This window comes from Mobula hypostoma, chromosome 9, assembly GCF_963921235.1.
Source record: "Mobula hypostoma chromosome 9, sMobHyp1.1, whole genome shotgun sequence".
NCBI lineage: Eukaryota > Metazoa > Chordata > Chondrichthyes > Myliobatiformes > Myliobatidae > Mobula > Mobula hypostoma.
This window is the reverse complement of record NC_086105.1, coordinates 20,277,347-20,291,206: the sequence shown is the minus strand read 5'-3', so window position 1 is coordinate 20,291,206 and position 13,860 is coordinate 20,277,347. Positions and strand designations below refer to the sequence as shown.

The 13,860-nt window shown below is 37.6% G+C and overlaps 1 protein-coding gene across 4 annotated transcripts in view; it reads right to left on the bottom strand.

Moving 5' to 3' along the window:
* Positions 1–13,860, bottom strand: part of cttnbp2 (cortactin binding protein 2) — a 158,360-nt gene that overhangs the window by 53,323 nt on the left and 91,177 nt on the right. For all 4 annotated transcript variants that reach the window (XM_063057830.1, XM_063057831.1, XM_063057834.1 and 1 more), the window contains 5 exons: positions 13,000–13,266; positions 9,287–9,382; positions 8,154–8,233; positions 4,813–4,899; positions 1,849–1,948 (listed from right to left, as the gene is read on the bottom strand). In XM_063057830.1, the coding sequence (XP_062913900.1) occupies positions 1,849–1,948; positions 4,813–4,899; positions 8,154–8,233; positions 9,287–9,382; positions 13,000–13,266 (630 nt within the window). The remainder of the gene's footprint in view (positions 1–1,848; positions 1,949–4,812; positions 4,900–8,153; positions 8,234–9,286; positions 9,383–12,999; positions 13,267–13,860) is intronic.

The window sequence follows — 13,860 nt, the reverse complement described above, 5'->3', positions numbered from 1 at the left end:
GCAGCTAATCACACACAAGCTTCCCTGCTATCAAGGACATCTTGCCTCATGCATCACCCTCACCCTATGACATGCTCGCCTCACGGTACTACCATCAGGGAGGAGGTACAGGAGCTTGAAAAGCGACACTCCACTTTTAAGAACAGCTTCTTTCCCTCCACCATCAGATTTCAGAATGAGCCATCAATACTACTCTGTTGCTAGTCTTTTGTAATATTTAGTTACTAAATGTGACTTACAGTAAGCTTTATGTTTTGCACTGTTTTGCTGCTACAGAACAACAAATTTCATGATGTATGCCAGTTATAATAAACTGGATTCTGATTCATTTTGAGATTACCATCCTGAATTCACTATCAGCAACATCCTGGAGGGTGGGGAGATCACCATTCACCGGAAGCCTAACTGGAGCAGCTATCACAGCTGCAAGGGGGCGGTCAAGGTGATGTAGTCAGTGGTGAGTACCCCAGCTCGTGTCTACAAATGGAATACTTTCCACTAGCTTGGACGAGTGCATGTCAAAAAAACAATTAAAAGTCAGAAAATATGCAAGGTAATACAATCTGCTTGATCAGCACATAGTCAATCACCTTAAATATTCAACTCCTTACTACCATAACATGTGGCGCGTGGCTAGGTGGTTAGGGCGTTGGACCAGCGATCTGAAGATCATGGGTTCGAGCCTCGGCTGAGGCAACGTGTGTGTCCTTGAGCAAGGCACCTAACCACACACTGCTCCAGTCTACCCAGCTGAGAATGGGTACCGACAAAATTGCTGGGGGTTAACCTCGCGACAGACTGGCATCCTATCCGGGGGGGGATTCTCATACTCCCAGTCGCTTCACGCCACGGAAACCGGCATAAGCACCCGCCTGATGGGCCACAAGGCTCGTGACAGGCTTTAATCTTAGTTCCGTAACACTACATTCCCTGAGCTGCCCCAAAGACACAGAGAAGAGCACTACCAGGCACTATTAAAGGTAATTTATTCTCAGTTGAATGGAAATTCTACTCTTGATGATGTTTACATAATTTGGTTATTATCCAAGTGTCTGAATTCTGCAAACCTGAATATCCATAAATTACCTTGGATATTGGTCCAGAATGTGCCGTGAGCAGTAAAGAAACAGCACAGCACTTACTGTTGACCTTGAACGCTTCCCACTAAGACCCAGCAGTCTCTGGCAAGAAACCTGCTCTGTCTGAAGAACGCTGCCATCAGGCTTCATTTCAAAGGGAATCCCTGGTGCCTAGCAGCTGTGGTGTCATTAAGCTGACTGAGAAATCGCTTTAAAAGAAATTTCGCAGACCATGAACCAATTTTGAATTAAGGTTTTAAATATTGTATGGAAGTCCATTTATAAGAATTAAAGTAGCAGCTGACACTTCAGAAGTAAACCTAATAAAAGCAAAAATATCCTCTTTCGAAAGATTCATGCAAAACAATCGACCTTGCAGATCTGAATTATTTCCTGAGCAGTAATCATGGCTTTGCAGCATTAAAATATCCCATTAGCCATGTAACTAAAATAAAGGTTTTCAGAATATTAAACAGCAGGAACAATTCCAGGAATTTGCATAATTCCACGTGATTTCCCTTTATTGCTCAAGAGGATGCAGCAAGCGGGAGGATGCTGCTCTATTGAAAGCAATTTTCAGATTAGTCTGGAAATGTGTGAAAATCCTTGTGTTCATGTTAGTTCCAAGGCAGGCACCACTACTTTCACCATCAATGCCACCACAAAACCAAGGTTGCTATTGACAAGAAATTTCATTCACACCACTGCACTGTCAGTTTTTTAATACTTTCATTTCTACAGAATGTCACCCCAATTACAAATCTCTTACCTCTTTGAATAAACAACTCCACCAGCTGGTCCTTTGATAAACTGGTTTCCATCTCAATCTGTATTATTTCACAGATGGAACCAATAGCTTCCTGCTTGTGCTGCAAGAATAGAAACACGTGGAGTGATTGCTTCACAGATCAGTCAGGAGTGATATAGATAACATACATAGAGTCTTACAAGCAGGCACTTCTCCCGATGTGGCTGTGGAGATTAGATCCAAATGACAGATCAAGAATTTCTAAACACTGGCAAATTCATCAAATGCAGGATTTAGCCCTACTGTTAAAATAGGAGGATTATTTCTTGATTCAGCATATTAGATTAGATTCAACTTTATTGTCATTGTGCCAAGTACAGATACAAAGCCAATGAAATGCAGTTAGCATCTAACCAGAAATGCAAAGGATAGTGTTATTTACAAAATAACTGTGAATAAAAAGTAAGTGCGACAGCACGCTAATATGAAAGTACTGAGACAGTACAATATGGGTGCAACATCAAGGATACAATAGAAAGAACACAGTAAAGCCTAATTAAGAAAATAACTTGCACGAAATTTTAGCATTACACAATTGCCACCAAAATGAAGAGGTGTTTTACACTCAGACTAACCCAATTCATCCCAACATATACTAGCTGTGGCTCTGATGGAGCTATGGGGCTGGAGTCAAACTGCACCTGGTGAATCTGTCAGAATTGCAGAATCATAGTATAGTCAGAAGTGTGTGAAGTTAGATGTGCCCAGTACATTTCAAACTTCTATAATGCCTTGTGCAAGCACAGAAGTTTGGAATATGCCGACATATTCCATTACAAAGAAGGCAGGGCCACGTCTCTACTTTGTTAGAAGTTTGCATAGATATTGTCATGCCATCTAAACTTCTACAGATATATAGTGGAGAGAATCCTGGCGGGTTACATCATGGCCTGGTGCACAAACATTAGTGCCAAAAATGGAAACGCCGAGAAATTGTAGTGGTTACTGCCTAGTCCGTCACAAGAAAAACCCTCCCCAACACTGAGTACACCTACAAGGAGCGCTGCCATAAGGAAGCAGCATCCATCAACAAGGACGGCCCACCATCCAGGCCATGCTCTCTTCTCGCTGCTGCCTTCAAGGTACTGGTACAGGAGCCTTAGGTCCCACACAATCAGGTTCAGGAACAGTTATTACCCTTCAACCATCAGACTCCTGAATCAGGGTGGATAACTTCACTTACCTAGACATTGAACTGATTCCACAATCTATGGACTCTCTATTATTTATTTACTATTTATTTATTTATTTATTTGTTTGTTTGTTTGTTTGTTTGTTTGTATTTGAACAGTTTGTCTTCTTCAGCACATTGGTTGTTTCTTAACCTTTGTGAATAGTTTCTCATTGCTTCTATTATATTTCTTTTTCTACTGTGAACAGCCACAGGGAAATATGGTGACATATACGAAGTTCAAAATTTACTTTGAACATGCTCACTGTAACCACTGGCAGAATGTTAGCAAAATCGTACCATTACAACATTCACGTGCACCACTTATGGTTTATGTTGGTCAATTTAGTATTTTGGATCCAAGACCTGCTGCAGAGATATTATGAATCAGTTTGTCTTTTGCACTATTGTCACGGCCCACTGGACTTTGTGAGTTTGCTTTGAAATATGCACATCATAGAAAATAGAAAAATGGCAATATTTCTAAGTAAGCTGTCAGTGTTATCCATTACATAAAAACTCTCACAACTGTGTAATGTGTCCAATCCATTCCCTTGTCTTCATTTCAAATGGAAATTACTTATACTTATGGATTATATCTTTAATGGGAAGGTGCGACTTAGGAACAATAGAGTTTACATTATCAATCCTACTACAGACAGAATATATAATTAAAATAGATGAAGCCAAATTTTTTCCATTTTGGGCACAGTCAAACAGTGGTTGTATAGTAATGTTCCAGAAACACAGGTTTTGAGAAATGTTTCTTTACCCATTGTCACTCGGTCTCATTTGAAAAATGCATTTAGCAAACATAAATGCTGCAAGGAATAATGGTAATCAAGAAACATTTCATAGCTTAATATAAAAATCCTTTAAAGTTTATTCTGATAAATTTCAACAATATTACCATTAGGTTTTGTTAAAGCAACTTTTAAAAAGAGATTGAGCACAGATGGATGCGGTTAACCAGTAATCAGAACTCCATTTGCGATTAAACAAAAAAATGATTTTTTAAAATTATTTTGAAATGATATTTTGTAACTACATTTACTAGTTAGGAAAATGCATGCGTCCAGCACTTTTAAAATGTACTTATTTTTGCTTTTGTAGCTTAAAGTTAATAAAGTTAAAGTATGCTCTTCAAACTGCAAACAAGAACGTCAGTGAAAACTAATGTAATTTGGGGCTTTGCCAGCCACAAAAATGTTAGCCGTTTCACTGCGAGCTGCAACAGAAAACTGGCTTGTGTTAATTTGTGTTGAAAATTTGGTGATCTTCATCATCAGTTTAGTCAAACTAACCTGGTTAAAATAAAAACACAGTCAACCAAAATATCAGGCCAATATATTTACTGAGCAGCTTTGTTATTAAAGCAGACTTAAGAATTTACACATACCTAAAATTAAAGACAGAATTCACAAGTATAAATGAAGAAATATTACAGCTGGTTGTCCAATTATCTGCATCCTTAATCCTGCTTTGTACATCCACAATTTCATTTGAGATTGGCCTATTTATTTTAAAAGTTTTATGACAAATAAAAAAAGACAGCCATGAGGAAATGTGTATTTAGATCTACAATTCTCCAAAAGCAATCTTAAACATATGACAACATTGGCCGAGCAGATTGGCTAGAGGAGAGATTTCATTCAGGTTTTAAAAATCATGTTTAGTCTTACTGTATAAACAAAAAACTTGTGAATTTAAAATGCTTAACAATGCAGAAAAGTATGATGAGGGAATCAATTTACCTTAATACAGTTTGCAACTTGGTGTGCAACATGGTCTTGACAGCTTCCCACTGGTCCATGAAAAATTACATTACGATATTGCTCAACCTGTTAAGACAATTCAAAATAAAGGTTCACGCATCTGAGAGTTAACACAGAAAAAGTTGTAAATAAGCAGTTCTTGATCTCTGAAAAAGCACACAACTGACACTTTAGATCAAACAGAATTCACTATGCCTCATATACTTGACTGATTTTTTTTAAAAACATGGTCAGGGCAACATTTGTGGTTGCTAAATGGTACTTATAGACTTTCTGAATGCATCTGTTGAAGTCTTAGGCACTTAACCAAAGATGAAGCCCATTTTGATCCAGTTAGGAAATTTTGTGAATAGGGTAATCAAGCTGACAGGAAGTGAAAAGTGATGGTCTTCAAGGTTTTGTGCTGGAGCACATTTTCACAGTATGTTTAGAAACAACGTAACTGCACATCCAGGTTTAGTGAGGACACAATAAGTGACATTGTTACGAGGTTTAGATGAAAATATTGTGAAGAGATGATGTAAGATTAAATTATTAGTCAAAATGCGAAGGCATTGACTTTTTACCAAAATGGTGAAAGGCAAGAAAGAGAGGAGATCTAAAAATTCTCATTTCATATACACATGTCGCTTGTTCATTTGAGACAGTTCAAAAGTACATTGCTTATAAGGAAATTACAGGCTGAAGATTGCAGTGAGAGTATTGAATTGAATTGACTTTATTTCCTACATCCTTCACATACATGAGGAGTAAAAATCTTTATGTTACGTCTCCGTCTGAATGTACAATGTGCAAATTATAGTAATTTGTAATAAATAGTATGTACAGTAAGATGGGGGCCGGCTGGTGGTGTAGTGGTATCAGCACTGGACTTCAAGGCAGATGGTCCTGAGTTCAAATCCAGCCAGGTCCCACCTGGGCAGCAGCAGTATCTGCGTGGAAGAAAGGCCTGGCAATCTGCTTCCGTATCTTGCCACGAAAACCCTTTGGACCCTATGGGATCATGAAGAGTCAGCCTCGATTTAACAACTGAACAACAGCAAACTGTAAGATGTACAACAGAACAGTCAATATAGCTCAGAAATACAATTGTGTCAGCATGAATTAATCAGTCTGATGGCCTGGTGGAAGAAGCTGTCTTGGAGCCCGTTGGTCCCAGCTTTTATGCTGCGGTACAGTTTCCCGGATGGTAGCAGCTGGAACAGTTTGTGGTTGGGGTGACTCGGGTCCCCAGTGATCCTTTGGGCCCTTTTTATGTATCTGTCTCTGTAAATGTTCTGAATAGTGGGAAGTTCACATCCACAGATGTGCTGGGCTGTCCGCACCTTTCTCTGCAGATTCCTGCAATTGAGGGAAGTACAGTTCCCAGACCAGGCAGTCAGTCAGGATGCTCTCAAATGTACTCCTGTAGAAAGTCCTTACAATCTGGGGACTTATGTTGAACTTCTTCAACCATCTGAAGTGAAAGAGGCGCTGTTGTGCTTTTTTCACCACACAGCCAGCACGTACAGACCGCGTGAGATCCTCAGTGATGTGTATACTGAGGAACTTGAAGCTGTTCACCCTCTCAACTCCAGATTCATTGATGTCAATAGGGTGAGCCTGTCTCTGTTCTTCCTGTAGTCCACAACCAGCTCCTTTGTTTTTGTGACATTGAGGGAGAGTTTGTTTTCTTGACACCACTGTGTCAGGGTGATGACTTCTTCTCTGTAGGCTGCCTCATTATTATTTGAGATTAGACCAATCAGTGTAGTGTCATCAGCAAATTTAATTGGCAGACAATGTGAAGGCCAAGGTCCTGAGTTTCTGGTCAAGCCTGAAGGAAATTATGGGGTTGAATGCTGAACTGTAGTCCGAAAACAGCATTTTCTCATGAGTATCCCTCCTCTCCAGCTGTGTAAGGATGGTGTGTAGAGTAGTTCAGAAGAGGTATATTTAAAAGTTTTATAAGCAGACCAGAAAACATCAGTGTGGTTCACTGGCTCCATCTTGGCATAGTCTGATATTTAGGATGGATTCTATTAGCTCTTCTGATTGCATCTATTGATCAAGCGATCTCACAATCTTTTGAAGGACTTGGTAGAGTTAAGTTCAGCCTCACCAATAAATCTAAAATTTCTCCTTTATTCATAATAATTTCTTTTGTTTCTTAGCTAATGAAGTCTGCAGCAGACACTATCCATTTTACTCAACATTGCACTAGAAAGGATAAACTTGCAACAAATCACTGGAAGCTTGTTTTCTGTCAAACACAAGTCAATCAGGTGACTGAGCTTGTTTTTTTCAGTTTGTTTTTGAGTTTGTTGTCAGTGACTATTGAATGATTTAGAACATTTTTTGTGAACTAAATACTATATTAGATATTACAAATGAAAGTTTCTAAATACATTCAAAAAATACTATCTCATCTGTTAAGTATCTTATGGTTCTCTATTCTACATTTCAGGTAGCTACATATAATATAGTCTTTATCAATAATCTAAAAAATGATTTCAAATGTTTGTTTTAATGGTAAAGCTTAGCAATCAAAATGGATGCCCTTGAAATAAAATTCCATTTATATGGGAGGAGAAGATGGCGGTGTGAGGGCAGCGCGCGCGGCCACTTCGGTGATGATGACTGTTATGTGTCAAGTAGGGGAGCGTGCACAATTCTAATTTGATGGAGACAGAACTGAGAGCACGGACAAACATCTGGAAAACTTCTGAAATGCCCGCTTCACTACCGCTGCTACTGTGTGGTAACCGGAATCTCCGGAGCTGAAGGCCCCGAAATCCTCGGCTTTGCTTGTTTCAGCGGCCAGGGCGAGGTCGAAGGCGCTCGGGAGGCTGTATCAGAGACGCTGTTCAGAAGCTCGAAGTTTTCGGATGGATAGACTCTGTGTTGGCTGTGGTCGGCTGCTTCCAAGGCATCAGCAAGTTGACGGTGCTGGAGGTTTATGGCAGGGAGTTTCTCCCTTTTGCAGCCTGCTATCAGGGACTTGGGAGTCGATCGACTCGGGGACTTTTGAGACTTTATTTACGTGCCCGTGGTTTCTTCTTCATCAAATTATGGTATTGCTTTGCACTGCCGTAACTATATGTTATAATTATGTGGTTCTGTCAGTGTTAGTGTTTGGTTTGTCCTGTTTTCTGTGATATCACTTCAGAGAAACATTGTATCATTTCTTAATGCATGTATGCATTTCTAAATGACAATAAAAAGAGGACTGAGTGTTCTCATAATCTAATATTAATCAAAAGCACAATATCGTGCTGCATATTAAAAACTAAACAAATAACAAAGTACTTCATTTTAATATTAATATTCTTTTATCATACCAGCCGGAGGTAGTTCTGAAGTATACAGACAGGAATGAGAGAGGCATAAGCTATGCTGTCAAGGAACCCCTCCTGTAAAACTGTTAAAAATCAAGTGTTAGTAGTGTAAAATGTAAACTTTTATATATCATATATTCATTAGTCAGTACTGCACCATGGAAGGTTCAAACATTATCAGCAAAGTATGTAAAACAAAACGCACTACACAAGGACAAAAAGAATGACAAAATTGATGCCAGGTTAAAAAACATCACTGAAGATGTTACGAATGATAAATAGGGGATTTTATTTCGCAGTCAGACAGAAACACTAGATGTTTTTCAAAAAAAGTGTTCTATTATAAACATAAATGGACAGAAAAACAATGATAATACACCCTTGAGTTCTTGTTTAGTGTAGTTGGTGACTGATGATTCACCCAGTATCCCATTATTTATAAAAATCTGATCTTGATGAAAATTATTACTGGATACAAGTTACCCAATTGGAATATTCCAAATGTAACTGCGCCCATTAAAAAGATATAAATTACATTAACATTAGAAAAGTCTGATTTCTTAAATGATTACATCATCCATTGTACAATTACTCTACAATAAGGCGCAAGTAAATTGCACTAATTCAGTGTAACCATTTTACCAACTTCCTGTAAAATACATTTTCCTCTACACATCAAAGGACCTTAGAGAAGTATGGACAACAATGAACAAAAGATTCAATAACTTTAGATATTCCGAAATTACAAGGGAAGATTTAGAAACATGTTTTCTACTTTCACTACATACTAAATAATAAAGAATCAAACTAAATTTACAATTTAACAATGCGTTTCTGGATTCCTTTAACTGAAAGATAATTTATCAAAGCCTACCAATACTAAACCTAAAATACCTTATTAAAGAAATCAGTAAGAATCATTACAATCAAATATTCAGTAACTTCAAAGATGAAGTTAAGATTTCATTCAAAATTAAATCAAGAGTAGCTTGCTCATACTGAAAACAATTTACTGAATTGATTCTTTCTGTGTTTTAACTTCGAAAAAATCAGCATGGACTTAGAGAATAAAACAGAAGGTAAGCAAGCAGCAATGACTGTAATTTATAGTGTCACAGTAACAGAAATAATCTAACCATTTAAGAATACCGTGACAAAATTATTTTGGCTCCATTTTATCAATGACCAAGGAGAGGCCGTCAAAATGTGTCCTGGCATCCAAATTTCATCACCTGTAAAAGAAACATGAAATTTAAGTTTGTGTTACAATTCAGAAGCAGATCTCCCTCATTTTTACCATCTTGAAGCCAAAACAATAGGGAACAGAAATGCTCCATCAATATTGGTAAGCAGCAGAAAACCTATAGTTTCAGATGAACATACATTTTCACCAACAAATCACAGGCTGGCCTAAATCATGTGGATCCTCAAGTCATTGTCATCGTTTAATAAGCTTGTGGGAAATCTGATTGTAATCAGAACTCTGCATTTCTGTCTACCCACAGTATGTTCTTCCTTTGCTTATTTAGAGTCCATCAATATTTGCCTTAAAGATATGCAATAGCTTCTTCCATCACCACTGTGAGTTTCAAAAATTCCTGACCTTTGAGATTAAAGAAAAACTTAATTGCATCAGCCATTTTAAATAGGCAACCTTTTACTGTTAAATAGTGAACCCTAGTTCTAGATTCATCAACAAGAAGAAACATTCTTTCCACATCCCCCATCAAGACCTCTCAGGATTGCATATGTTTCAATCACTGTTGCATGATAAAATGCAACTCAACCTGTCCAATCTTTCCTCAAGATGAGCCACTCAATTCTAGATACATATCCAGAAAACCTTCTCTCAACTGTTTCCAATGCATTAACATTCTTTCTTAAATCAGGAAACCAATACTGAACTGTACTCCAGATAATGGACTCACTAATGTTTTCTGTAACTAAAGCTCACATACAAATTAAGAACAGGAGTTGCTCACTGGCTCCTCAGCCCCACTAAACATAACTTCTGTGTGCATTCAGTCCCTCCAGAACTAAACAATAAGCTCATCTAATTACTAGCTGTATCTACCTACTAATATTTTGCAACATGTGCATTAAAGTATTATCTCACCATTTAAATAATATGCTGCATTTTACCTTTCCTACCAAAATGTACAGATTCCACATTAACCTATATTATATTCCATTTGCCATAAGTTTTTCTTGCTCACTTAAACCTATTAATATCCATTTGAAAGCTCTTCTAAACAATAGTTCCCAACTCCTAAAGTTTGTAAAGGAGGACTTGGACTCTCAGCAGCTTTGTCCAAGTCCTTAACATAAATTGCTAGAAGTTGTGACCCCAGTAGCAATCTCCGAGGTATACCAATTGCTTTATCTTTGATTTCAAGAAAGACTCATTTGTGTCTACTATTTGTCAATCTTCTCTCCACATCATTATGCTAACTTCTGCAACTGGAGGTTTTATTTTCTGCTGTTAATTTGATGCAGCACTTTATCAAATGTTTCATGGATTGTATAATAAATTCAACATTTCCCCTTTATCCATGACACTTCTTTAAAGAGTTCTTAATTTATTATTTATTATAATTTATTAATTGGTCTAATATGATTTCCCTTCCCCAAAACCATGCTGCTCTGATGATTATCTTGAAATTTTTTGAGAGCCCAGCTATATGACTTTAATAACAGCTTTTAACCTTATGACAGATGCTAAGCTAATTGTACTGTAATTTTCCTGTTTTCTATCTTTTTTTTTAAATGAAGTGATTTTGCTATTTTTCAATGAACTAGAACAGTCCCCATACCCAGACTTTTGGAAAATTAAAACCCCTGCCATCATCAACTTTTTTCCTTCCTCCGAGCATCTAATTTACTATTCCTTACCTCATTATAAATGATATATTTCTGGATATATCTATCATGAAGAAACATGCAAAACATCCACTTCATTTATCTACCACCTCCTTCGTTACTATTATTAACTCCACAGACTCATTTTCTGAAGAACCATATGTTCACCTTCTGAATTTTTCTCTCTCACTTCTATAGAAATTACTACAGTATTTCTATTTCTGGTTTGTGTGCTATTTTTTCTTCCATTTCTGTCTTTTAAATGTTGTACTATATTCTGACTTGCCATCTGCTTTTACTGTAATTCTGATACCATCTTCTTTTTTAAGTTAATTACAGATAATGTAATTCGCCCTCTTGGATTTTTTTCTTTCTACAGGAAGCATCTACTCTAAGCTTTCTGAAAAGTTTGCTACTTTACCTCAATTGACCAATTCCTTAATCTAATTTCTTATTCTAGGATAGTGATCTCAGAGGTTTCTTTTATACTGAATGCAGCAAGATGACATCAAACTAGGCTTGAGTTCACTGTAGGAGTGGAAATTGTGAAGGGATGGGCATTTTGAGTTTCATTCTGAGTATTCATACAAAGTGCTCAAATCCATCCTTAACCCATCAATTCAGGGCTAAGTTAATAGCTATGGATAGAATGATGGCGTGAAAAAAAAGGGTAGAGGAATTTTAAAAATAAAACACAAGTTTCCCTTAAAATAAGTTAATGAAAAATGTGAACAGAATAAATATAAAATAATAAGCATTTACTGCTGAAGAGAAGGTTTTAAACTTTTGATCACAATCAACAACTGTTTTAATCCAACGTTTTAAGCACGGTTTGTAAGGACAAAAATTATGCATGCAGGTAAAATTTACATGGATGGGACCAAACAGAAAGTATTTTTTGAACTTCCTCAATCCCTTTCCACCATGAAACAGTGGTGTTGAATGTTAACATACAGTTCCTCTGCAATTATAATACTCCTGAAACTTACAGACTACCAAACCAACACAGATTTTCACGGGTCTCACAGTCAGTTTATCAATGAAATGTCTCACAAAATACACGATAAGTGCTATGACAATTCAAGGTGTAGCATTTGAGATACAGCAATTGAAGCATATTAATTTTCAAATCTGTTGTAAAATTGCTCCCAAAGAATAAATCTGCTACATTTTTGTTTTACATTGTCCTCTTACTTCCTCCCTTGTACCTCTGTTAAGTCCACTTGCAAAGAAAAAGGATTTCAGGATGTATATTGTATACATTTCTCTGACATTAAATGCACCTTTGAAACCTTTGGGTCTTCAGATATGCTGCATGCAGTTATCAAGAGGCAAATGATAGTGTACGGTTGGAAACATATCTTGTGGGCCAGTTAGCCTTGATAATCTAAAGTGCAATTTGTACACTTGAAGGCTGATCAGCTCCCAGGATTGAATACACACTTTCCATATTATGTTAATAGAAAACAGACAACTTTCTTCTTGAAAGAACGAGGGGTGCTGGAAAAAGTAAAAAAAATTACTTTGCCTCGTGCAATGGAGATTCCAAGAATTCTGCAACGGAGTGCAGATACAGATTGCAGGACTGTAGTTATTGTGAAATTTTGGGACTTAAAGAGTAACGGCATGAACTTGCATTGATATGTAACATTACTGACATATAGGAAATTATGATAAAATTAGATACTTTTGGCACAAAATTAAAAATTAAGATAGTGAAAAAAAATGGGCAAAGCAGTAGATTTCGGGAGTATATTAAACATCAGGGAAGCATAGGAAGATAGAGAGCTGTTTAGGGAGGCCATTCAGACGTTGGGGTCCTGATAACTGGAGGCACAATCTGACTAAACGCAGGATATCAGAATTAGAAGAGTTTTCAGGTGTTCAACCAACAAAAAATTGGGCAGTGAAGAACTTATCTAAATGAGCGTTCATTTTCAAGGTTTCTGTGAAACTGGTGGTTTCTCAGATGGTCCAAGCCAACATGTACCTATTGCAATTGCAGAAATGCCACTTGAAATGAAGTCATATTCAGTACTGTACACAAGTGTTGAAGTCTCTGGCAATTCCCATCCATGCATGACATCTTTGTAGTGATTCTTCAGTGTCACTGTTACAGCTCTAGACAGGTCATCCCAGGTAGTCTGTATGTAGATGATCAAGCTGCCAACTGCAATATTTTTCTCCACATGTTCAGTACTGCTAGAAATCTGTTCACTGTGTTTCATTGAAATTTGTAGCAGTACCTTATGTGCACCTGTGGAACAAAATATGTAAGAAAAAATAATCAATGTGAATTAACACAAATACACTACAACACATCATACACAGAGAAATCACTGTTAACTCCAAATTGTTAAGAAAAACTTGCACACAAAAACTGACACTGATAATGCTGGGCAAAATCTTTAAAAGCATCTTTGCTGCAATGTGGCCTTTAAAAAGGGCTGTTGCTAACTAACCAGCTGACGTGTAATTAGATAAATGCTACGGTCCATCTCTCACACTTTTTTTTTTGGGCGTGTGCCTGCGGGCGTGCCAGTCTGGGCATCTGCGTGTCCGTGTCCACGATGATGTCTTTTGCATGACTTTTACAAGGTGCTGAGCGAGAGAGAGACTGTGTGGCGCACCACTCCTCACACAGTCATTTGTCACAGTATTTTTCCTTTATTTTACGAGGTCGAGTTGCATTCTCGACACTCAACCCGGCACAGAGGGAAAGCGTACTCGGGGGCGGACCCGACTAGTTTTGAACCCGGAAACCTCCGCTTCCGGGTCCAGCGCCAATGTCGTTGCGCCACCAACCGGCCCTCTCTAACACTTTTTGATTGATACACAGGTTAACATCTGG